The sequence below is a fragment of the Acanthopagrus latus genome, chromosome 24 (genome assembly GCF_904848185.1).
Source record: "Acanthopagrus latus isolate v.2019 chromosome 24, fAcaLat1.1, whole genome shotgun sequence".
NCBI classification, from domain to species: domain Eukaryota; kingdom Metazoa; phylum Chordata; class Actinopteri; order Spariformes; family Sparidae; genus Acanthopagrus; species Acanthopagrus latus.
The window spans coordinates 4881785-4907108 of NC_051062.1; the positions used below are offsets into that span (position 1 = coordinate 4881785).

The following is a 25324-nucleotide window of genomic DNA, read 5'->3' on the forward strand; positions in this document are numbered from 1 at the left end:
TGATGAACTTCAGAAAGTCTTTATTTAACAGAGCTAAAGAAAACTGACATCTCTGAAAATGAACACAGTAGAAAAGTTCTAGCAGGCTACACGAAAAGCCTCTGTACATAACACAGGAAACAGATACATTTTATTATATGTACAAGTGTGTTACAATACAACAATTTATATGATACTGTTTAGAGCAGTGCTGTCAAACTGATCCAGTAAAGGGCCATGTGGCTGCAGGTTTTGATCTGATCCAAATCAGGTGTGTTCTTGCTTGGTTGGAATGAAAACCTGCAGCCACATGGCCCTTTACTGGATCAGTTTGACACATATGGTTAAGAGGGATAGATTTGTTCAAGTAACAGCAGCAGTAACAACAGTTTTAGGTCTGCAGATGGCATTGTCAGTTATTTTAGAACCAATTCAACAAACAACATATGAACATGACCCATTGTTGCACAAAGACAAATAAATAACATTCTGATCAACAGGTGCTTACTATTTACATTTTCCCAATATGACAAGTAACTATAAAAGAATCACTTTTGGTGTATTTACAAGTAATTTGTTTCCATTTCTTAGAAAATGTATAGCAAATGGCGTCAGTCGCTATGCTGTCAATGTATGTTAATCTTGTTTTTGCCACATTCAAGTGATTGTCCAATCTTTCTGTTACACAAAGACGCAAGTTTTTTACGACTTTAGATCACCTACTGATAAAGATTACCATTAAATTCAGACACTGAAACATTGCTCTGTGTATGGATATAAAGGAGCAACATATGGTTCACTCTGATTTGTTACACACAGCACATTTGCCATTGTGCATTATTCTTTTTGTTAGAAGATGGCAACAGTGAAAGGAACAAACAGGAAAAGAAAAAACATTGGAAAAAAGCTGACATTTATCAGACATGCTCAAGGAACGAGTCAAATCTCTGATGCACGCTCAGTGGACATTACACATCAAAAAGTGTCAAATCCACAGGGAAAACAACATTTTTGATAGAAAGTTTGAAGGAGTCTGAAAAGCAGGAATGCTCGGGGAAGGCAGCGAAGCATCTCCAGAAAAATGGAGGCAAAGTCCTACTGGATCATTAGAAGAGTCATATCAGGAAGATGATCACTGGTGACGCTGCATGGGAGGTGCTTTAAAGTCACTACATAATGGGGAGCCAAGCAACCAAACAGGCAAACCAAAGTCTCCAAAATAAGTCTATTGGCCAGGTAGAACAAAACAAATGAGGCAGTTCCATCTGTGTTTTCCCATTTCTCTTGTTTTAATAAGCCACAATATTTCCAAACTGTGGCTATGAGGAGCAACAAAGTCAGAGCGGGAGACAAAGGGAACCAGACAGCTTTAACTGTGTCTGCTTCCACATCTGAGTGACTCAAAACTGTCTCATTTTGGCCTCTTGGAGACATTTTCAGCCTTAGCCTGGTGTGTAGACCAGGTAACAAAAATGCCGATACCTGCCCTATATGAGGCCTACAAACAGGCAGAGCATGCCCAACACACAACACTCGACATGCCTTGGAGCAGTACATTGAAGCAAAGCAGCGCACGGCGGCTTGACAAGCAGGACAGGCCCACAAAACAGCGCATGGGTGAGGGTTAGTGGCATGGAAGAAGCATCTGGTTCCACACGGCAACAGCAGGAAGACTAACGTTAGGCCAGAGGAGAAGAAGCAAGGTTGGTCCAGGAAAACAATACAGCTGTTACTCAGTCCTCTGTCCAGGAGCCCAGACGGGTCAGTCTGGAGAAACTGAGGGGTAGGTCAGAGTAGAGACAAGCAAAGGAAGGAAATACAATGGCCGACGTTTCCTTCAATAAACCGGCCTCGGTTGTTTCATGCTGTAGTGGGCCTCCGACGCTGACACATATGCAGACTCAGGAAAAAAATCCTCGTGGAACTCGGCCATAAACCTAAGAGAGAGGGCGGGGAAGGGGGCGGGGAGTACAAGAGAGGGAAATCTGGTGAGATATTTTGATTCCGACAATGTTCAGCTGTCCTCTCATTTCCCATTAAATATTCAACATAAGCCTTTTGCCACATGACAAAACGGCACGGACCCGACTGGCTTACATGGGGAGAGAGAGAGGGGAAAAAAAAAAAAGCAATGAAAGGGAAGTCTCTAAAATGACATGTCCCAGTTCACGTCGACTTCTGGTTTTCCTCGATATCCCTGGCTCATTCCACATAAATCCAAGCCCCCTTGACCTCTGCTGGGGGTATATGTGCCAGAGACAAAGCCCCCTCATCCATCCCTATACCACCACCAGAGAACCAATCGGTATGAGAGTATGATAGAGAACATGAGAATGACCGACCAACAGTCAGAGAGGGAAAGAGTGAAAAAATCCCCCGCCCCCCCTCCCCACCCTCCCATCTAATCAGTAGCGGGGAAAACTAATCCGGAATCTTCTTAGTATCCGCTACTCGGCCAAATCCTCTAAATCTTGCCATCTCATCTTAGCTCCACCGGCCTTCCTAATCTCAATGCAAACAAATTATCCTCATCAGAGAATTTAAGAATGCTTTGACAACGAATAACAAACAAGACAACATTAATGGGACAATGAGGGAGACACGTGAGAGCCCTGCGGTGAATGAATCAAAGGTGAAAACACTTTCTTTAAAGAAATTAAGTTTATTCAAGCATTATTCTCTAGCGCAGCTATAAAAAGTTGATTCAAAGAGGTTCACTGAAATGCACTGATCAGGTTTCCATGGATATTAATTAATTGGAAAATAATTTTTCCCAGCAGTTCGGTGCCAGAAATTCGGGCTTGTGCTAATCTTTATAGCTGTAAGATCAGTAATAACACAAGGCAAGCCGCTTTAGGCATACACATTGTAAATCAGCATAACGTGCACACACACACAACCCCACACTTAATCATAATCATTCTTGCGGAGAAAAGGAGAGTGAGAGATCAACAGTGGCCAAATCCCAGAATGCATTGCACTTCAGTCTCTGCGACATCAATCAGGGTTTTTTTTTTCCCACTCGGCACAATCTGCCACAAGGCTGATTTCACAGTAAAAAAAAAAAGGCATGAAGGCTTTCCCAAAAGATTTCAGTTTGTGTCCAGTGTCCCGCAGAGCATCCAACACTCAGAAAATATTAATTAGTCACCGAGAAAGTAAAAAGTCAGTGTTTCTTGTACTGAATATCATAAATCCTGCCCTACCAATTTATACTTCAGCCTAGTAAAGCTATGGAGGAGACTGACCCTGCAAAAGTAATTCACTTTTAAGGACTTCACTCGTCTTTGCATCCAAGTTACTGTCCGTGTCATTTAGCTGAATACTGTTCGATGGAAAGAAGCGCACCAGTGATTTGCAGTCCGCTGCAACCGGAGTGAATTAAAAGACGTTCCATGCCTACTACTGATGACACTGCATTTGCACAGCGCTACTGTCCCATTTTAGCAATTCTGTTTTAGAACCAATCGGTCTCAAGGTGAGAAAAAATAAATAAATCTGGAGAAGCATCACATATGTAGCTGGATGCTGTAATCCTTTCATAGCACACACCACTCTGACATGAACGCCAGCTTGAGCTATTTTCAGAGGACCACCTCGTGATTTTATGGCACCAAATACTGAGCTCCAGTTTATTTATTTATATACATTTCTTTTGCTTGAGTGGTAGGAGAGGGGACTCAGGTTTGTCTCTGTGCCCGCTCCGTGCTGTGTTCAGGTGCTGCTCCACAGCACTGCTTGGTGGAAGGAGGTGGTAATGCGTGTGTTTGATTAGAGAATGAGAGGACCTAAATCCCTCAGGTTTGGGACTGGCTGAACTGAAGATCGCTCGGGAGGATTTAAAGATTAGACTCCCGCGCTTGTGTAACGCCCACTCATCTCCCTCCCTCTAACACATGCTCTTTCTCACTCCATCTCTGCCTCCCCTCCACGCTCTCATTTACTTACATTTCCTTGCCTTTTTGTTTCGGTGTTTCTGGATTATTCTAGCGTACTGATATTTTCCTGACAACCACTATTTTTGTCTTTCGATTAAAACTATTGTTGTCCTCCACCTTAAATCTCTTGCTCTTACTATGCTACTGTGAAGTGGGCTAACAAACACTTCCTCAAGGTTGTTCTAGAGACTACCAGTAGCTTCCAGGTGTCCTCTCCAGTTGTGAAATGTGAACTTCTTGCAGCTTAAAGCTGGCAGTTAATACTGAGCTTTAATGGCTTGCTAGGTCAAACCTTGGTTAATGAACCGTGCAGGTTATTTGCGAGGTATATTTCAAGTCGGAATGCTTCTTAGTTAATGTCCCGTTCATTAAATGCTCCACCTAAACTTTTAATGATTCATCCTCCGAGGAAATTATGCATGATTTTACACAGCTTCTTTCCGTCTGACAGCACAATCCATTTTTCAAGAATGGGGTGAGATTTCAATATTATGCCTGAATGTTTCGGGGAACAAACTGTAAGCCTTCAGGCCTGAGTGAACCGAAGATTATTACTATCCCATCTGCACAGCCTGAAGACACTTGAAACCTGTACTCTGTACACCATTTAAATTAACTTGTTTCTGTCCCTCTCTTGCTTTGCAAAGCACTTACCTCTGAGAACTCTGATGCATGAAATGGTAATAACACTGATGCAATTTATTTTAATTCAATTCTTATGATTTACCTGAGAAAGAGTTCCAAATGCTTGACCAGGGCTCGCAGATTCCTCTCGGGGATCTGCATCTTTCCAAGGATCTCAGGAAGCTTCACTGAAAGGAAAGGCATGGCAGTGAGAGTGGAAACAGCCCCACAGAGGGACGGAAACTGATGGGAATGTGATCAAAACCATAATATAAGAGGGGACTTTTCCTTTCCACCCCAATCCAACCACTTAACTCTTGTATGACATGTAAAGCAGTGAGAGAAAGATGATAGGGGACACCAACCAAAAAGCCGCAGGAGATGCTGTGCTCCGTACAAGTAGGAGGGTGGTGGAAGCTGGTCATTCAGAGGGTAGTTATCAGGAGTCAGCTTCCAACTAAGGACCTACAGAGGAGAGAAAACAAACCCTTTGATAGGGACTTTCACGTCCATATATTCCATTTTAATAACCAGAAACAAAGAGCCAACCAGTATTATACACCGAACATTTTGCTTGATCCAATTAATTCAATTCACAAATGCAGCTTTCTGTAATGATGGTGGGCATTTAAAGTTTCTAGTGTCCTTTAGCAAGACAGCCAACAGCACATTCATCTCACACAATTCCATCACCTCGTTTAGCTCATTGTTTCTCCGGCTCTCCAGGCCATAGAAAGGCCCGCTTCGCTCTTTGCTTGGCGTCAAGGGCAATGGGGAAGATGAGCCGCTGTGCACAGGGGTTTCTGGGTAAAGGGAAAGAACATGAAATGTCTACAGATAAAGCCCTTGCGGTGTAGGTTAGCACTGCTGGACCATGGCTAAACAAAAAAGTTTGAGGAGGAATAAATGTGAGAGGAAAGAAGTAGGACAGCACCATCTACTGGGCCATACTGGTAATTATAAAAAACAAAAACATGCCACAACACTGACTACTTTTTTTTTATATTGATGTGATTAGAACAAAATATTTGTCTCATTGTGTACACCATGGCTTGACCTATGCTTTTGCTGCAATGACAACCAGTGCAAAGGCTTAACGGAAATACTGCCTCATTTAGATAAGATGAAAACATTGATTTTTCACATACTGAACAGAAAGAATTCCAACTAGTTCACAGTTTTTAATAATCGCTGCCCAAAAAGGTTTACTTGTGTTAGAAAACTCCACAAGATCAGTCTGAATGTTACAGTGAGTAATAAAACAAAGACTTACTTGAAGTATTTATTTCTTGATCAGTGTTAACTTACTTCTGTCAAGGTTGAGGAAGAACTTGGGCTGGGCTGAGGGGTCAATCAATCTGCGTTTGAGCTGCGGGGACGCTGTGGCACTGCCCCCACCTGATTGGTACAATAATGTGTTTATAGCTTGCTGGCTTAGTCACAGCACAGACAGAGCATACAATAATAAAACAGTACATTCTCTTCATAATAAAAACACACAACAGATTACCTCCACTGCTTCCTTCAGCTGGCCGGTCACCTCCAGATGTGTTCCTCGTGGAGCGTCTGAGTGACTGCGATTGGTACGAGATGCAGTCCATGTCAGGGTGGCGCCGGCGCTTCGGGGTGGGGGCTGGTGCAGTGGGTGTGGTGGCAGAGATGTCGCTCAGGGCTGGTTGGCTGTCTGTGGACTGGGGGGTGGGTGGATTGTGCCCCAGCGGGCTCGGGCTGCGCTCCCGTTGGGCACTTCAAACCACAAATTGAGAGAAAAAGGCTTATAGCTTAATGGCAGAGTCCAGAAGTCAAATCACAGTCGAGCTGTGGTTTCTGAAACAACACATCAGACATGATTTATTGTGGCACACTTACTTGCTGGAGCAGGGTGAGCTTTCATTGATGGCCATGAAAACCCTGGAGGAGCTGACCTTTTTGAACTGAGCTTGCTCACAGGGATAGAGAAGGATCATGGGTAAGGTGAAGTCGAACGTGATCCTCAGGCCATCGACCATCTCCTTACACAACTCCTCGCTTAAACGAAAGGAAACAAAATGTTAACTTCATTTAATTTAGACATGGAACTGTGAACCATTATATGGAAATTACCAAATAAGAGTCCGGCCAGAAAAGGAAGACAAATGCTGTAATATTCAATTACTGCCTGAACTGCCTCTGTTCAGTGTGTGTGGACTAACCTCTTCTCCGGAGGGATGGGCTGTGGGCTGCTGCTCTGTGTGGTGTTCTGCTGACGCCGGTACCTCTCATTGGCCATGAATGCTTTGTTGATGGCAAAGTGTTTGACATAGGACTCTAAGATGTGCACCACATTCGTCTGACAGGGAACCATCACCAGCTTGTAGAGAAAAACATGAAAAATGTGATGCATACACACGATGAACGTAACTGTTTTACAGTCGACTTGCATCTACTTAAGACAGACTTATCAAATATCTAAAAAACAGTGTTATCAGTGCTAAAGATCGGCTGCATGTACCTTCTTCCTCTTGTTGATGTAAAAGCAGTCGTCCTCCAGCTTCTTCTTCAGAACATCTGGGATGTTGATGTCAACATGGACGATCTTCTCCTCACATTCCCTCTTTACATTAACGTCCGGTTCAACCCTCTGGAATGAACGCAATATCAATGTTCATGTACATGCTACACAGAAACTAAGAGAATGTGGTTTTCTATGGACAGAAGTTACGGCCATGAAACTGAAACAGCTTAATTGTTCAAAAACATTGGGTTAAAGGTGGGTTTACTATAATTGGATATTACAATGGAATGAAGGTGTTTTCCTGTTAGCCCTCATCGCAAGTTAATCTATAAATATCCTTGTCTGAGATGGAAACATATCTGATCATCCTCACCATTTTGTTGATATCCTCAGAGAAGGTGCTTTCCCCGCTATTTGAAGACTCGGGGTCAGAATCGTCGCCGTCACTGCTCTCTGACGACGAAATCAAACCTACAGGCAGGAAGAATACAGACGGATTAATCTGATTGCTGAGGGAGCCTGGGAGCGAGGAACAAAGACGTAGAAAGATTTCTCACACGCGTCATCACTGTCGTCCTCCTTGGGGAGAGTCTTCAGAGAGGATTTAGTACCAGACTGACGACGGCGCCTCTTCGCCCATCCCTTTCTCTTCCTACCGACAGGAAGGAAAACAAAACACACGCCATCAGTTTCGTCTAAACATAATACAAACTAACAGAGAGGTTAAATCAAGGACCAGACCCTGTCATAGAGTGCACTGGACTGATGTGAGCTACAGGCGTCATGTATGTTCACTCACAGCATTGCGCCTGAAAATTGACAAATTTGACTATAATCGTGTAACAAACTGCGAGAGTAAGTGATACACATGCAAGAAACTATGTATTTTGATGCATTTACCTTTGTGACTTAAAAATTCACATAATATGAACTTACATGCGACCCAGAGCTTTGCGAGCCAGTTTATGTTGTAATTTTCGGTTTTCCTCGGTGTCCCTTAGGACATGATCCTCTGCAGCCCAACGATCCCAGCTGCCCGAACACACACACACACACACACACACTTAAGAATAAGTAAAACAATAAAATCACACACACCTGCATGGATTCACAGCAATGTTTATTAGCTACATTATAACACACAGTAATATATTACCTCCTGTTCCAACCATTGAAGTGAATCAGGTACTTTGGGATTCTTCTTCCATGTTCATCTGTTCCTAGCAAGACATCAAGGACCTATGATGTGAACACAATGAGCACGTTAAGTCTGGCTTATGTGGTTTGGAGGCCTGTGATTACACTCACAAATACTACATTTGTTCAAGTCAGGAGAGGTCAAATCAATGTATATTCAATTAATCACTGTTCTTTAAGGATTTCCATGTTTTCAGACTTTACACTGTAGCCTCCATGCATGTGCATGCTATTGTTTTGCTCCACTGTTCGCCATGCTGTCAGCTGCAGTTACAAAACGCTTTTAGCGAATCAAGATTTTACGTAATGTCACATTGGCAAATACGAGGAAGCTACGGCTAATTCACAGTTCATCTTGTACCTGGAAGCCTAAACCTTGGGAATATCAGAGGACTTTTTTATTTTAATTTTCCATTACACAATAATAAACAGCACTCACCACCTTGCCTCCGACTTTGTCATGTTAGCTCACGTTAGCTGTGTTTCGCTGCAAACGTGTTGAAAAGCACACGTTACGTTATACTTCTAGTTTGGTATTCTGCAGTTACTGTAAAATCCTCGAAGTGTATTGCACTACCATAACTCACAAACATGAAACGACATTTAATGCTACCTCTTAGCAGACGCCATGCTAGAGCGCGTTGATGTAAACAAGCTGTCTCCTGGCGTGAGCTAGCGAGCTAGCAGAAACGGCATTGCGCACTTCGCTAACAACAACATAATGCACGTACTCGGGTAACGTTAGTGCCTATATATGTGCTCGAAACAGATTAACGTTATCGTCTTAGCCCGCATAGAATGTCATTAAAGCGGTAGAAAGAAATATTGTTCGCGAACGGATACACTACAATGGTCAGTGGTGGCTAAGTTAGCGGGACAGATGTGTTGGTGCGTTTGTTTATCATTTGTCGTTGGGAGTTGGCATTAAACTAACGTTACAGCTATTGCTACTTCAGTGACCTATAAAACACATATAATATTAACGTTAATTCTAAAATAACATTACGGCATGCACTGGCTATAGTTTGGGCCGAATGTCTCATCAGACAGCCTCGTTTCACCACGAACTATCGGCTCCAAGATAACAATAAAAAAGCTCGTTTTCTAAACTACTTCAAATCATGCGCTTCGAGGAGAGGCGTGTGAAATCAAACGTACCCGGAAACAATGCAATAAATCAATTTCGCGCTAACGTTACACGAAGAGCTAAAGGGAGGCTAATTTGGCCTTCACGCTCAATTCACATATCCCCCAAAAAACCTTGCAGAAACAACCTCCCTTTTCCAATATAAACTGTTCCCTTGCACAAAGTCGGAAAAAAAACCCAGAAGCACTGAATCATTTGCGCAAAAAACATTACCTTAGCGTCGTACAACACTTTAGCCTTGGTGGGGTCGGGTTCAAAGCACAGGACTCTTTCTCCTTTGTGAAATTGATATTTAATTCCCCGCGAATTCATTTGTTCATGGCGACGTGTGGGAGAGGGGGCATCGATCTGGACCCTATAAACTCCTTAACCCTTCCCTTGCCAAAACGTTTCCCTGCGAAAGGGGGCTTCCACCGAAAACAGACTATGGAGGGATGGCGCTGTTGCGGGACGAAGGCTACCATTCTACTGCCGCCTTCAGAGGCTGCTCGTAACTCTCCCTTTCAGGTTTGTCTGCGGTTGTACACGGGGCAGACTTATTACCAGACAGGTGTATTAAACACAAAGCTCGAAAATAAAAACGCACACGTAAATTGTGTGTCGCATTTCAATATTAATTCCAGTATTTGTGTAAAGATATAAAGAGGTCAGCAAATTATTATTTTTGCGAATTTCATTTCTGAGGGCAGTTGGATAGACTCATAAGACTCGCAGAAAGACACTAATGTACATTTCTCCACCCTTCTTCACCCCCTTGTTTCCCCATTTACATGCTTTGCAGGATAATTATTGACGTACAACTTTTAATACTAATGTTTCCTGTAACCGCGAAGGCAGCATGGGAAACGCAATTCATTGAGGTGAAGTGGTCTCTCGCGGACACCGTACCAGTGCTGCAATTTCAAATAACGGCCAACAGGTGTCAGCATGCGAGCACAAAAACAGGCTGCATGAACTCATTTACCTTGATTGTAAAGTCACCACCAGCCTGTGTGTTTAATTTGTTTAATTAGCTTCAACACGTGATTTTAGCATGCTTATTAGCACTTTTCCACAATAAAGCAAAAACATGCCATGAGACATTTGGAAAGCCTATAGTATCTCACTGTGTACATGTATTATCCTACAAACACAGGAAACAGTGTCACTATAATTTTCCAGGCTTTATCACATTATTGATTTCACATTTTAATTCCATCTTGTAGATCCCCACATCCATGTGAAAAGCAGGTCCTACATCTGTGCCTGTTTAGGGATCCTATGACATGAGCATGATGGCAAACCTGCAGGCAATGGGTAGTACTATTGCAAATGGACTCCACTGATCATATTCTCAGATTAAATATCTATTTTAAACCACCCTATACACATTAAGCAACTTGGGTATCATACACCCCGTAGAGTTTAAGGAAAGAGCCCCTTCTCCTCGAGGCAAAATACAGTAAAAGATAATTCACCATGTCTCAATAATCTAATCTACCTCTATTGGAACAATATGGCGGCTCTCGCAGTATGGGGATGTTTACATGTGGAGTCTTTGCTCCGCTCCAGGCCACAATCCAAGCGTGTCTTTTATTTGAGATGCTCCTATATGTTCCAGCTTATTAAATTACACCCCCAATTAAAGACATCTGATTACTTATTTGTAACTAACAAATCTAGAATAGTAATCTCTTTCCTGTTTCCACCACACATAATGTTAATTGTCCTTAATGGGTAAAAATAGAGTCTACGTCGCTGGTTTTATTGTCTCATGGTCCATTATCCAGGCCCTCCAAGACATTTGATTCACTTTTGCTCTCGACCTCGTGACCTTTTCCATTCATATCTGTCAGAAAAAGAAAAAAAAAAATGAAACAATGAAATGCACACAGGAAGCCATGTCTCTACAGCTGTGAGCCGAATCTGGGCCCATTTTGCTTAAAATGGTTTCGGAGGCAGCGGCCGCTCTGCCATTGTGCACCAAATATGGGCTGTGTGTATAACGCCTAACGTGACTGGCTGAAGTGTAGGCCCTGTTTTCCTCTCTCTCTCTCTCTCTCTCTCTCTCTCTGATGTGTTTTGACTGTCATGTGGAACGATGCCTGTTTCAGATGGGATGCTTACACACATACGCTGAGGAGCTTTGAAAAGCAAAATGTAAAGTGAAGGGATCCTGCAAAAAGTGTGTGTGCGGGGGGGGGGGGGGTCTGTGGTTATGCTGGCACTGGTGTTTCCATACAAAACTGTTGTTCTTGGCTCATTTCCAGTGAAGGAGTGGTGTGGGCACAGTTCAGGGCAACAATGCCCCGAGCGCTGGCTCCTTTCCATCCACTCTCCATAAACTAATGCAAAACACCGCGTCCTGCTCCTGTGTTTTCCCTCTCATTCCCCCCCCCACACACACACACACACGCAGACTGTTTTTAGAAAGGTTAGATCTATCTCAGCTGTTATCAGTGTCTTGTCATGCTGTGTTGGGGTTGCATGTGTGTGTGTGTGTGTGTGTGTGTGTGTGTGTGTGTGTGTGTGTGTGTGTGTGTGTGTGTGTGTGTGTGTGTGTGTCACACCGCAGCGGCTTCATAAGCTCCTTTATCAGCCGTCCCGGCACCCTCCTCTTGCCGGACTCCCGCTGTCTCTTTTCATTTTCCCCATACTTTCACACACTGGGGCCACACATGCTCCTGCTCTCTCTCTCTCTCTCTCTCTCTCTCTCTCTCACACACACACACACACACACACACACACACACACACACACACACTCTCTCTCTCTCCAGATCTCCGCTCCCCCATCCACAAGAAGCATCTGTGTAAACAAAAAGAAAGTTCTTGCAATATAGTCTCTTGCACAGGTGTATGAAGAAAAAAAGGCACCAGCTATTATTATTAATCCCATGGCTCACTTATTGTTTGTCTAATAATAGCACACAGCAGGGCTGCACCGATAGGCCTATTATTCCCAGACAGCGAGGTGGATTAATGGGAGACGAGGATTAATATGTCTATTTTCATCCCCTGGCTAAATCATCTGTGTGTGTGTGTGTGTGTGACCTTGTGTCTGCTCGCCTAATTACATTTGCGGGAATTAACTTATTAATTATAGAAAACTCGATTTAACCCTGCCCTCACATCTTTGACTGGAAAGCCACCAGGAGACAAAGTTACAAGTGTCAAACTGGGGGGTAAAATCGTGGGTTCCGTGAATGGAGTTTGGTGCGTGAGGTTTGGACTCGCGCAATTATGATCGTCTGGAGGTCGTTTATGTCCAGAAAAAGGGGGCGACATGGAGGGGGCGGGAGCGGGGGGGCACTTTTTTGCTAATCAAATGGAAACTCACCTCACCTGGAGAGTTGAAAAATCAAATCACAGTGGTGAATAGTGGGATTATTCTGACATCGAAATCGGTTAAAAAAACAAAAAGCAAGCACTGATCGCAAGTTTTCTGAACCCCCCACCACCACCACCACACACACACACACACACACACACACACACACACACACACACACACACACACACACACACACACACACACACGCACACTGCTGTTTGGGAATGACCAACGCGCAGAGGAACGCGCGGGGAGGAAAGGAAGACTTGCTCTTTGTCCACTTTGCGCAGCGTCTGCAGCCAAATGCAGCACATTCCAGCTCCCCACCAGCCTCCACTTGGATCTCCCGGTTAATGGGGAAACTCTGAACTCGTGTCTCGCAGTTGTTGGGGGGGAGCTTTAGAGAGACACGCTGAGCAGCACCGATGTGAGAACCAAAACTACGGAGCCATGTCTGCCGCTCAAGGACTTCTCAACAGCGTCTTCTCCTGCTCCTCTCCTGCGTCCAAAGCCATGACCAAACGGCGGCTACGCCAGACCCGGAGCCTGGACCCCGCTATCATCAGACACTGTGGCACCGGGACCGATGGAGCGAGCGGCGCGTCGCTTTCCGGCGCTGCGGACGCAGGTGCGTCCCCGGAGCGCTCGGCCGTGAAACCGGCTTTACGCACCAAGATCCCGACGCTCAAGGAGCCCATTTCCCCGTCCCTCTCGTCTCCTTCCATACCTCTGGATGTTTCTCCATCCTCCAACTTCCACTTCGACTACGACATAGTGAAGCGTGCCAAAAGGAATACCGCCGGGGATTTACCGTTTCTGGTGCGGGGACCCGGCGCGGCGCCGTCCGGGAGCACCGGCACGCTCTTCTCCCCGCGGAGGTGGCTTCAGAGGAAGGTGCAGCCGTCCAGCTCTCACGCGTACGCAGTATGGAAGTCAGAGGTAAAACTTTTTTTTCACTGTTTCGCCTTCTGTGGTTTCAATTCATCCTGCAGGTAAACCAACCAACCATCCACCCACAGGGAACCACCATGTCTTCTTCCCTTCATGCTGTCAGTCTAGAAAAAGAGCTGCCCTCCATCTCCATCCCTTCATTCGACCCACATATTATAAAGTCTATATGACAGCTCCTGGAACAATTATGAAAAGCAATCAGCAGGCCTAACACATGTTTATCTCAGCTAGAAGGGAGTCAGCCAGGAGTCACATCTGCTGAAATTCTCCCCTCGGTTCAGGCAATCTGATTCTTTGGAAGCCAGAAAAAGTTGCCTGAAATCCAACTGTGTGTGGAGTGTATCACACACACCACGGTTGGATGGTGGAGATGGTGCAAGATTTTTACGAAGGGAAGGAGGACTGACCCGCCGCTGACATCTGCACCTGGAAGCCGTCCCCGGTATTAAACCAGTAACGCTACGACCCCTCAATCTTGCCCAAGGGCACGTGGGTAATTAAGCAGGGGGGGAAGGGGAGACAGCTTTACTTCACTTCACCCCACCTTATGTTTTCAGTCCTTGTGAGAGTTGCACCTTAGAGAATACCTCTGGGGGGAAGAAGGGGGCTTCTGGTTTTCAACAAAGGTGGTCTCTCCCTCCCCGCTGTTGTCGTCACTGCCGCTGGTTCATACAGGCTTCAAATTGAGTGTGAATAAAGGGATGGAGGAGCGTATGAAATCCTTAACAAAACATACTTGGGAGACTTATTTTCAGCAGGGGTGGAGTGAAGGTGGGGGGGGGGCTGCGTAACTTGGCACAAGTCCACATGGACTGCTGAAAAGGTATGATAATTTCCCTGCTTCTTACTCGGACTTACTGTATTTTCTGCCACAGTCCGTGTAGTAATGTGTGTGTGTGTGTGTGTGTGTGTGTGTGTGTACGTGCAGCTGCAGTGTGCTGATGTGAGGCCCTTGAGGACACATGGCCCCCGGATTCGGTTCTCACGACTGCGAGCAGTCACAGGGTCAAAGCCATGCGGCCCTCAAACAGCTCTCCCATCATTTCCTATTACAAAGAACAGCTCCGGCTTCACTCTCTGTGTTTCGCTTTTCACACACACACATATCCACACTCTCCTCTCCTCCCTCTGTTCCTCTCGGAGATGTCGAGAAGCTCTCACCCAGCAGAGTTTTCCCACCGCTGTAACTCTTATTTTCCATGCCCCCCCCCCACTCGCAGCGGCCCACTGAGGATAACGTGAGGCCATCAGTTTGGAGTTGTTAGCGCAATTTGGAGCCACGAAGTTATTGCACCTCTGAGTGTTTGTAAAAATACTGAGTTAAAGAGCGTTGCCGGGCCAGTCCGCTGGGAGGCTTTTACACACTGTTGGGTGTGAAGCGGGATTCTGAAATGAAGCGTAAACAAAGGCGCTGATTTGGGAGAGGGCTGCCAGTGTTGGGGAGATGTGGTGACGGGGTGCACGCAGGTTGCAAACCTAAATGCCATTAAATCTGACCCACGGGACCATTAAGGGACATTTACCTAAATTTATCCCACGTGTATGTTCAGGTGTGTCCATCCCGTCCTCGTCCTCATTCCGGCATGTTGTTGGTAGCTCTGACTGGGTTGTGGCCTGTCGATCAGCTGTCAGCTGATGATCGGAAATGTTGTCAGAGGATGTTTTGTCCGTATCAGGGAGAGCTCTCAGTCACAGCACATTGATTCTGTCTCTGGTCGAGTCTGCATGTTGAGTTTTTCCAGAAAGCTTGGTTATATGTCTACATACAGGCATATTCCCAGTCCTTTTATGCACACCTCACCTCTACCAACTTAAAGATTCCCAAGGCCCTTACGACGCCAGAACCATGAAAGCTTAGATTCTCATGATTCTATTTGTGCAAACCGTTTCGAGATAAAACCACATCAGAAAAATAAACTGACGAGCTCGCACGCACACAGTCTTGCCAACTCGCCAATAAAGTCTCTGGGTGTTTCAGCAGTGCATCAACCTCTGACAAAAACTGTCTTCTCTTCTTACCGAAAGATCCATTTCAGTAACATATTTAGTCCAAAGCTCAGTATTCAATTCAGTCTTTGGACTTTTCCTCGAATTGAGATGCCACTTTGAATGATCTGTGTGTGTGTGTGTGTGTGTGTGTGTGTGTGTGTGTGTGTGTGTGTGTGTGTGTGTGTGTGTGTGTGTGTGTGTGTGTGTGTGTGCGCGGCAACCTGTGCAGATTAGTCTCGTGCTATGCCTTTTTAAGGAGGGAGACGTGAGAGCAAGACGGAGTGGGAAGGCAGAAGCAGAGATGAGCCGGAGATGTAATGGTTTACACAAAAAAAACCGAGGCGTCTGACAGTTATATTGGCCATGATTGCTTAATAGCTGTTTCCATGGTCGGGCTGTTGATGTTCAAAGAACAATGACGCAGAAAAAAAAATCATCAGAAAGTATCGTCTGTGTTATTACAGCAGGAGGTTTCAGGGCCTCCTCCTCGAGGATTGATCGGGGCGTCACATCAACACACGTTCTTGCACAACGGCACAAGTATGAAAACAGCGCAGGTTTTTTTTTTTTTTCTTTTTTTTTCTTACAGGAGTGTTGACACGCTGCAATTTGTAACTCCGCTGTGTGAAACACTGAGCAGAGTTCCCGACAATATCTCGCTCGTATACACAGACGCGCATGCACAAAGGCTTCGGGGAGGAAACAGTGGTCGGCTAATTTGATCCTGGTTGTTTATGGGGCGCCAGAATGTTGACATTGTGCGGCCTATTTTTAGACCCACTTACCCTTAATGCTTAACAGGAGAGGCTAAGTGAAGGAAATCATTCCAAATTCAAATCTCCGCTGTTGTAAAAAAAAAAAAAAAAACTGCTAAATGATTGATAACAGGGGATTTAAAGCGATTCAGCAGTGGCTCTTCGGGGTCGGAGCTTTGTCCTCTGGCGTGCGAGAGCTGTTGATCCAGAACTTTAATCTGTTTTGATTGTTTTAGTGACACCCGCGATAATACAGTGGGAGTTTGTTTCTGTGGACTTTGTAACCGAGCCCTGGTCAGGACAACAGGGAATCTGGATGGTTGTAATTTAGAATTTTCTGTTGCCAACTTCATATTGTTTCACGAAGATGGCTTGCAAAGGCTCATCGTTTCTGTGTTTTGAGGTGTTCGACCTCATTTGGATATCCAGCAGTTCAGAGTTATAGTTGCTTTACACGCAAGTTGTTAGCATTCCTCAAATTCACCAAATGCCCCCGGGTTGATTTATGTTTATGGATGTCTGCTGGGCCACGTCAGAGCCCTCGGCACTCAGAGATGGAAGTAAAGAAACACACTTGAAGAAAAGCCTAACCAGCCCGTTATTTGCTTTCTTAGGATCACTCAATTTGTTTTCGCAGCCATGCGAGCCCCGTCACTTTAAATAGCAGCACTGGCCGGCCACTGAATATCTCAACATCCATCGGATAGGATTGTCAAAACATTCACGATTCCCCCGAGGGAAGATGAACCCCGATGACTTTGATGATCTGCTGACTTTTGTGGGTTTTTTTTTGTTTTTTTTTGGTGTTTTAACAGTTTTGTTTCTGACCTGCAAATCTAATGACATTCCCATCACCAGTCTGCGATCTGTAGAGGCTATTTTGTTAGCATGCACACACATAACACACAACAGGGCTGGGTTAACACCACTCCAACACATCGAGCTCCACTCATCTGCACTTCTGTAGAAGTAAACTGGTGAGGACGGAGTGAGCGCATCTTCCTTTAAAGGTGAAGATTTACAGCGTTCTTCGATGCAGTAATCAAACACACCCGTCGCTCGGGGGCCCTCGTCCATTTCAGACAGTTTGTCGGCCAGTTCCTGTGTATCGTCACTCGGATATATTTTGATAGAATCCCCCACACGGTATGTCAAACATCCGGTTGGAAAACATTCGTGTTGCAAGCAGGCCGGAGCGTCGACACGGGCCGTGGCTCTCTGCCAGGAGCCGACAGTTGTGCACGGTCCACGTTGAAGTGTTTATAACAATAATACCACATGGTCTTAGCATTGGAGACTACTTTATTACCTCAATTTGAAACATGCTGCAGATACACATAACCTGCCTAGTATTTACTTGATTAGTCTTCTGGTTTATGATATATCAGTCTCCCTGATTGCACTTTGATGTACACAGACGTCTTCTTTTTGAACCCAGGTAACCCAAAACTTTGCAATTTGGAAACAAGTATTAGAGGTTTTTGGTCAGTTGTACTTGAAAAAATGACTTAACTGATTAAATCATTTGTCGGAATTGCTGCTTTTCTGCTGAATAGCTCGTCGAAAGGGTGGGGTGTGTCACTATTCATTCAATTTTCACTTTTTTCACCAGTCAAAAGAGGGAAAAAGATGGGTTAGAGAGGTACTTTCCAAAATGCAGCTTGAGTTTATCCTGGCGGCTTTCTGTTGGCCAGGGTCCGGGCGAGTTTCTAATGATAGTCACCAAAAATGCAGATTCCACAGTTCAGCTAGAAAACAAACAAAGCAAAAAACCCCAACCGCTCTTCTGGGACTCAGCAATAAACAACAAAATATACAATTTCTGTGTGTTTCGAACTTTGGTTTCTCAGATCACCCTTCCTCAAACAAATGCATGCAGGATCTCTTAAAAAGAAATGAACAATAAAAAAAAACAAAAAACGCTTTAATACTTGTAATTGAAAGCTGATTTTGCTGATTTCGAATTGAAACAGCGACGCTCCTGCAACAGGGCATCAGTAGTTCATCACGGAGGGAGGACCACTCTCACCCTCCCGTACTGTGCCTGTCTCTCCTTTAGATTAATATTCCCTTATCAACACGAAATGAATCTTATGAATCGGTTTCACAACCAGAGACAATCTTTCCTAAAGCGTTCCTTGAAAACACGTTCTGTCTCCAGCTCCAGCTCAAAAAAAACCAAAACAAAACTAAAACTGCATATTTGAGATTTGGATATGCATGATTCCCTGTTCCGATCCATTTTTCCTCTCGGTCGTGCTCTGGGAAACAGAGAGGCTTGAACTTTGTGACCTTAACAGCTATCCATTTTTTTTCGCCTTTCCTCCCCGGTTTCCTCCCTTCGTTCCCTCAAACTGAGGAGGAGGAACGAGACCTTGATGGTTCAACATGTTTGGAATGCTCGTACCGAAGCGCACGCTCAAAACAAGTTCACGCGCTGCTTTTTACGGGGGCCCAAAAAATCAAGACGTGCACGAGCGCAGGGCTACCGGGCCGCGATCAAAGAGTCAAGAGAGTCAAATATAGGATGTCATCGCGGCGCTGAGAGAGCCTCCCGTCAAAACAGTGAAACCGTGACGGAGTGCAGGTTGGTTTTCTTGGCGCGCGGCGGCAGGTTTTCCTGATTTGGATCTCTTCACAGTTGCCTCAAAGTCACAGTCGGATCTCACGGTATCATGAATCAGAGCCGCCGTAAATCAAAGCAACTCGACGTCAGCTATTCTGGTCCATGCAGGACTTAAAGACCTTGAGAACTAGAGATCCACCACATCCATACAATTCTTTGCTAATTGGTTTTGTCGGCGCCAACTGATTTCAGGCCGGATCGCCTCTTTACATGTGTTGTTTTGCGGTGAAACGTGGGTTAACCCCACGCGTCGCTGCTGCAAAAGACCAGTTTTACCAGAGCAAACTCAACGCTTGCCTCACAGCGGAGCACCGATCCTGCTGCTTCTCGCTGCTGAACATTCCTCATGATGGTATAGATGACCCCTGCAGCGTGTCCTGGTACAGGGAGAAGCCCCTGGCCACATGCAAGCCAGTCTGCATGGGCCGTGGTTTGATTATGGTCCCTCATTAAATTTAATAGGCCTGGTTGTTAACATGTGCTGCATACTGACGGAGCCGGCCGATCTCTCTTTCAAGGGGGCAGCAGAGCGGTTTCCAACGTGCATGGATTTATAATGCATTGCCGTCGAGCTACTCTCGGTTGCTTGGTATGACGGAGCAAAACAAATGAGAATATTTCGCCGCCTCACTAACTCACTCGCAGTGTTAAGCTGGATTTATACTTTATAAGGGCTCACGGCGTCTGCTGCACTGGATACCTACTCCGCAGCTTTTGATTTAAAGTTCACCGCCAGATTTCACTAATTGCAAGCGAAAACACGAAGCAGACCAATCATATTTCTCACAGGCCCGGCGTAGCCATTGCGGCTCTGTGCGTAGAACATGTTGTAATCTGTCACAGCGCGACTGTAAATGTATCTGTAGATCCTCATAAAACCTGTTGCTCCCACTCGCGAATGGGACGTGAACCTCATAAAAACCTCTTTGAATATTTCATTTTGACAGAGCGCTATTTCACCGGTTATTATAAGATTATTACTTTGCATGTTACCACTTTGCAGAACAGGAAATTACTCAAGAATCTGTCACGAGCAGACACTCTTTATGCAAGGATTTAATACGGATGGCGTCTGCTGGCTAGCTGCACAGCTAACTGAGCTAACAGGCTAACAGTAGCCACAATCCTGCATGTTTAAAAAGAATGCAGATAGCAGCTGTTTGCAGCTCTTTCCATGATATGCACCTCCGATGTGTTGGTTGTACGAATACACCTTTTTTGTTTCATGAATCATACTTTGAAAATATGCAAACGCCCTTTTCTCGTTTTGTGCTTGAAAGCGACCTCCCTTTGCGCCTTGAAGTAATCAGAAAAAGCGGAGCACGTAGCATGAAGCGCACTTCAGAGGCCAATGGGACGTGACGACGACGTTTGATTCCGACGAGATGAAACAGTTCGAATCCCAACGTACTGTATCATGTGTGTGAAGAAAATATCTTCAGCTCGCTCTCATCTGTACACAGAAATGCGACACCTCACGGGGTGTTTTTTTTTTTTTTTTTTTTTTGACAGGCTTGAGAAGAACCATATGAAGCAGCGGGTTTTGTTTGGCAGTGTTTTTGCTTCGGCAATCTCACATCTCCTTTGGGATGTTTTCTCAACAATGAGGGAAAAAGAGAGCAGTTTGAAATAGAGACGGCTGAAAAGTAAACATTAATTTCCGCAGCCAGAATCTCTCTCTGTCTGGTGCAGATTAAAGCCTCTCCACCAGTGAGAAAGCAGCAGTGTTGAGTTACTTTTAGTGTTGCGTGGATGTGTGTGGGAGAGAATCCGAAAAGGCAGCGGGAGGATGATCTAATTGTGCGCTTTTTTTGGAGTCTCGAAGGCAAACAAAAATGTCCGTCCCCCCACTTGAGTGTGTGCATTACAGCGACCCCCGTGTCCACTAATGTTTCCTCTAATGTGGTTTGTCAAGGGCCGGAGGGAAGGATCCTCTCACATGTGCCACGGCGTGTTAAGTTTACAACTTCCCATTTATGTATTTGCCTCAATCAGCGCAAACTCCGGCGATTTGATACTCGCACTGGGTGAAAACATTTCAGAACATCTCAGACACACCGGGTCTTTGTCTGATGCTGGACCAGATACAGAAAAGAAGGTTGAGTATATTTATGTTGCCCCAAAATTAATGTTGTGGCTCTAAATGTCCACACAAGAAGGATGAAACAGTCAGTTTTGATCATCATTAGTTAGGATGTGTGCTTCTTAGACATTCTTGGAGCAGGTAGCTATAACTTTTTTGCTTTCCATAGCAGTATAAACTGCTCCACAAAGGAACCGATTATACAAATCTTTACAATAAGCTGTCTAAATTTATCGCTCTATTGGCAGTCAAGCTAATGATCTTGCGAACAGACATTTATCGAGCTTGCCGGCATATGGTTTTAGCCCTGTTTGATGAATTGGATGAAACTATTTAGCCTAACTTAGAGAGATATCGTGATTAACTGACTGATAACGTTGTGGTAATCGAGTTAACTGCTACGCAGTCTCCATCAGCTATCACCTGGCCATCAATTCTCAGGGTCAACAGCCAATGTTTCTGCATAATGAATGTCAGGGCCAAGTCTCTCCTCGTCTGTGCACCAGATTTACAATTTGATACACTACTTGAGAAGCGAGATTGGACGCTGATCAGATGTCCCTATGAAGGCAGAACACTTTTCACACAAGGCAGCCATCAAGAAACAATAGCCAGTGGATCAGAGATGGCATTTTGGCCAGTGCTTCTGCCTCTTTGGCTCTCCATATGGACTGTTTACCTGCATGCAACCGAAGTCCACTCAGATGTGATTGGTACAACTTGGACTATAAGGAGAAACATCAGTGATCAGACTATTAGCCACTAAGGGAACCGAACTTAATGACTCAAAACAGACATTTACCACCTTGTTTCTCGTTCTGTCTGACTTTATCGCAGTGATGTCACCATGCTCTAGATCTTAATAAATTTGGTGAGCACGCTGTTATGATAATCAATATAAATGATTTTTATTTCAATCCAGATCCAGCCTCTAATAACCGTACTCCCACAGTTGACCCTTGATCGTCAGTGTGGTGGACAGCCTCGCAGCCCTTCACAGCACCAGCATCAGAACAGGTTGCAGCAAGTGTGTGTGTGTGTGTACGTGTGCATGTGAGCCTTCATAAGGAACATAAAGAGGACGCTGCATCTTCATATCCTGTCCCGTTGCTGAAAAATGAGCCCAAAGGAACAAAATCCAATTTTGTTTTTTGATTTTTATCAAGCTCCAGTTTTTATCCCAATGTTGTTGTTGTTGTGTGTGAACTCTGTGCATCTGAGTTCAGCAAAGGACATGTTGTCTTTCTTTATCGTCTCTGTTGTTCCGCATGGCAAAGTCGCGCCTGATTTACCCACGACGACGCTGGCGGTGACCCCGTCTGTCTCCCTCTGCGTTCTGTGTATATTAATTACTCGTCTAAGCTGCAGAGCGTTTGACCTTAATGTCACGCCTCCCTTTGCATGGATATTTATCACTGAATAAAACTGTTTCATGCTGTATTTAGCAAGGATTAACTGAATGTTCCTGCTCACACATGCAGGATTTAGGCTACTTTGAGAGCTAAGCTTCGAGAATGTGAGCGTGTGCACTTTGGCGCATGCACGTGTGTGTGTGATATGACCTCGTGGAAATATCGAGCGCCCGCTGATCAAATATACCCTCAAATACTCGGAAAACCGGTCTGAATAAGTCCCGGTTTGGGAGATATTGTGCATTTTTTGTTGTTTTTTTTTTGCTGTTGGTGCACCCCCTTCCTTTATGTGTGTGTGCAAGTCTCCTTCAGCAGGGAAGGCTTGAGGAATTATTTATTTGGAATTCCAGGTCAGGGCTCCATGGCGAGGCCCCAGGGCTCCTCCTGAAAAGTGGGGTGGCCACTGACTGTGTGACCCCCGACTTCCTCTCCTTCTCTTCTTCACTTCACCCATCTCTTCTCTGCTGGCTTCATTTTTCCTGACAGGCACTCACTCATGTCCATTCTTCACTTTTTTATTGACTCACTTTCACAGACGTCCTGGCGGTATTGTCTTTTACAAACGCCCTTCCTCTTTGTAATCTCCAGCTCACGCTAAATGCCGCGACCGAGGCAAAAAACGCGAGCTCGCGCCGGCTCGGTTCTGCTTTGGAAGAAACACGAACCAAGTTGGGATCGCCGCCTGAGTCCGCTGGCATGATCCAGTTTTGCCCTTTCAAAAGGAGGATTACACTGAAAGCATGCAGCAATTTGTTCCCTGACATGGAGGCTGCTTTGAACTGACCTGGCTGAGGAGCTGAGGGCGGATAAATCAGTGTCATCTTTCAAACTGCCAAGTAAAACTCCCTCTTTAAAGTGTTTTTGTGGCTTCCACTATTTTCTCTCTCGAAACTCAATTTACTACTGGCAAGATCACCATGAGCTAGTGTGTGGATATATCTGTAGTCCCCAGAGGATGAATCCTAAATCTTTTGATGACCTCTGAGGCTAAAGTTCCACTTGCAGACAACATAAAACTCTTTAATGAGTTTACTGAGCACGTGCAAGCTCCTCAGAGGATGAATCTCAAGAGCTAAGATGACTACCCAAGCCAAAATTCCACGTGTAGACAACAAAAAAACATCAAAATCTTGGAGGCTTTTTGCCATCACATTCACTGAGCGCGTTCAACCTCCTCTGAAGATGAATATTTCCCATTTTTCGCCCTGCGTGACTGTGTTTCAGTGTTTACTTTGCATAAAAGTCATATCATCTTACATTGGCAGAATGAATTGAAATCTGGTTCACAAGTGGATAAATCTTGATTCCGTGGCTTTACTTTTTAAATTCTAAGTCACTATAGGCTACTTGTAATGATCTCAGGGCACATATTAGGGTCACATCACAGTTTTTAGCACACAGTGGTGTTTTTATATCAGTTCAGTTTCAGTCCAAGACCTAAAGATAATCAGATTACTGCAATGCAAGATGCAGAAAAGCAGCTTATCTACGAATTTGAGAGGATGCAAGCACCAAATATTGGATAGTTTTGCAAGGAAATGACTCAATAACAATAAACAATAAACAGAAGAGTTGAAGATGTGCTTTCAGCGTGTGGCTATCTCCTCTAAATTTTCCCACAGTGACACACACACTCCATCGGCTTGAAAGAGTCCTCTTCCTCCCTGGATCTTATCTGCTCACTCCTCTCCGCCGTCCTGGTAGGAGACACTATTATCTGCCGGGAGCAAACAAGGCCTCAAACATTTGGTCAACACCAAATTCAGCTGGCCTCGTCTTCGGGGACTGCCTCCAAAGCAACAACTGACTTGTAACTCGGTGCGTAACGAAGCACAGTGCATAGTTTGGCTTTCCTTTCGGATTTCGGTCCAGCCATAAAATATCGAGGACAAACATCCATGCTGCTGCAAACTGATTTAAGTGACAAAGTGGGGGGAGTCGGTCCGCCGTGTACATCTGCTGCAAGTTTTCTTGTAAGGGGTCGAGGGGTCAGCGGGGCAAAGGGATGAGAAGTGAAGTCATTCTAAGGCAGATCCTGAAGTGACACTGATGCAGACACACTAGACTTTCTAATGGTTCTACAGTCATTTGAACATCTGTTTGGCATCAAATCAGATGTACTGTATGACAAAGTCTTCTAATTCTCACCGAGGGCCTCTCCGCCCTGTCACAGCAGCCTCCGTGAGAGCGTGTCATCCATGGATACGTATGAATATGACTCCGGGGCCCTGGAAAGCAAAGTGATTTAAACTGCAAGACCTCTCACCCCCCCACCAACCCCCGTCCTCCCAAATCCGTCAGACAGTAAGGAAGCGAAAACAGAATGAGACAGCAGGCATTTTAGACACAGCCGGAGCTCGCCGGCTATAAATAGAAAAATAGCTCAGCGGAGGAACACTCGAGTTCCAGAAGAGAGGCAGCAAGGGCCCTATTGGTTGCAGGTGTGTGTGTGTGTGTGTGTGTGTGTGTGTGTCGAAGATCATGCAGCTTATGCTCATACTGTTAAAATGCAATGCTTCATTAGGGTGAGTTGAACTTCATGGTGCAAAGTTTGTGGCACGGTAACAATGTGAGGAGACGACTGCTGAGCTTATCAGGGAGGCACGAGGATGAGAGCGCTGAATGGGAGGTAGCGGCAGAATGTTTTAATGCCATCTAGTGGACATTTATCACCATTTTGTATCATGATCAGTCTGCCGATCACGCATGCCACTGTTTGTCCTACATCTGGCGCCTTGCAGTTTAAGTTAACGCACGCAAATGACTAAATAAAAAGCCAGTGAGGACAACTGCCTCACCCATTCGAAAACACGTTCA

General features: G+C 45.0%; 2 protein-coding genes across 3 annotated transcripts in view; one reads left to right on the forward strand and one right to left on the reverse strand.

The window, feature by feature from the left end:
- On the reverse strand, positions 1–9867 carry LOC119015061 (male-specific lethal 3 homolog). 2 transcript variants are annotated; one of them, XM_037090669.1, is made up of 15 exons: positions 8846–9333; positions 8672–8719; positions 8192–8274; positions 7972–8067; positions 7593–7687; positions 7409–7506; positions 7033–7161; positions 6734–6891; positions 6411–6569; positions 6052–6287; positions 5850–5939; positions 5235–5344; positions 4907–5006; positions 4645–4729; positions 1–1916 (listed from the first exon to the last, which is right to left on the reverse strand). In XM_037090669.1, coding segments are annotated over exons 4-15 (1362 nt in total). In that variant the 5' UTR covers positions 7974–8067; positions 8192–8274; positions 8672–8719; positions 8846–9333; the 3' UTR covers positions 1–1816. The 2 variants fall into 2 exon arrangements, with proteins under 2 accessions (XP_036946564.1, XP_036946563.1); XM_037090668.1 differs by lacking the exons at positions 8672–8719; positions 8846–9333 and adding an exon at positions 9593–9867.
- Positions 9868–12850: 2983 nt separating this feature from the next.
- LOC119015060 (rho GTPase-activating protein 6-like) overlaps positions 12851–25324 on the forward strand; it is an 80980-nt gene continuing 68506 nt past the window's right edge. Inside the window, exon 1 of the mRNA XM_037090666.1 lies at positions 12851–13630. Within this exon, the coding sequence (XP_036946561.1) occupies positions 13142–13630 (489 nt within the window). The 5' untranslated portion in view covers positions 12851–13141. The remainder of the gene's footprint in view (positions 13631–25324) is intronic.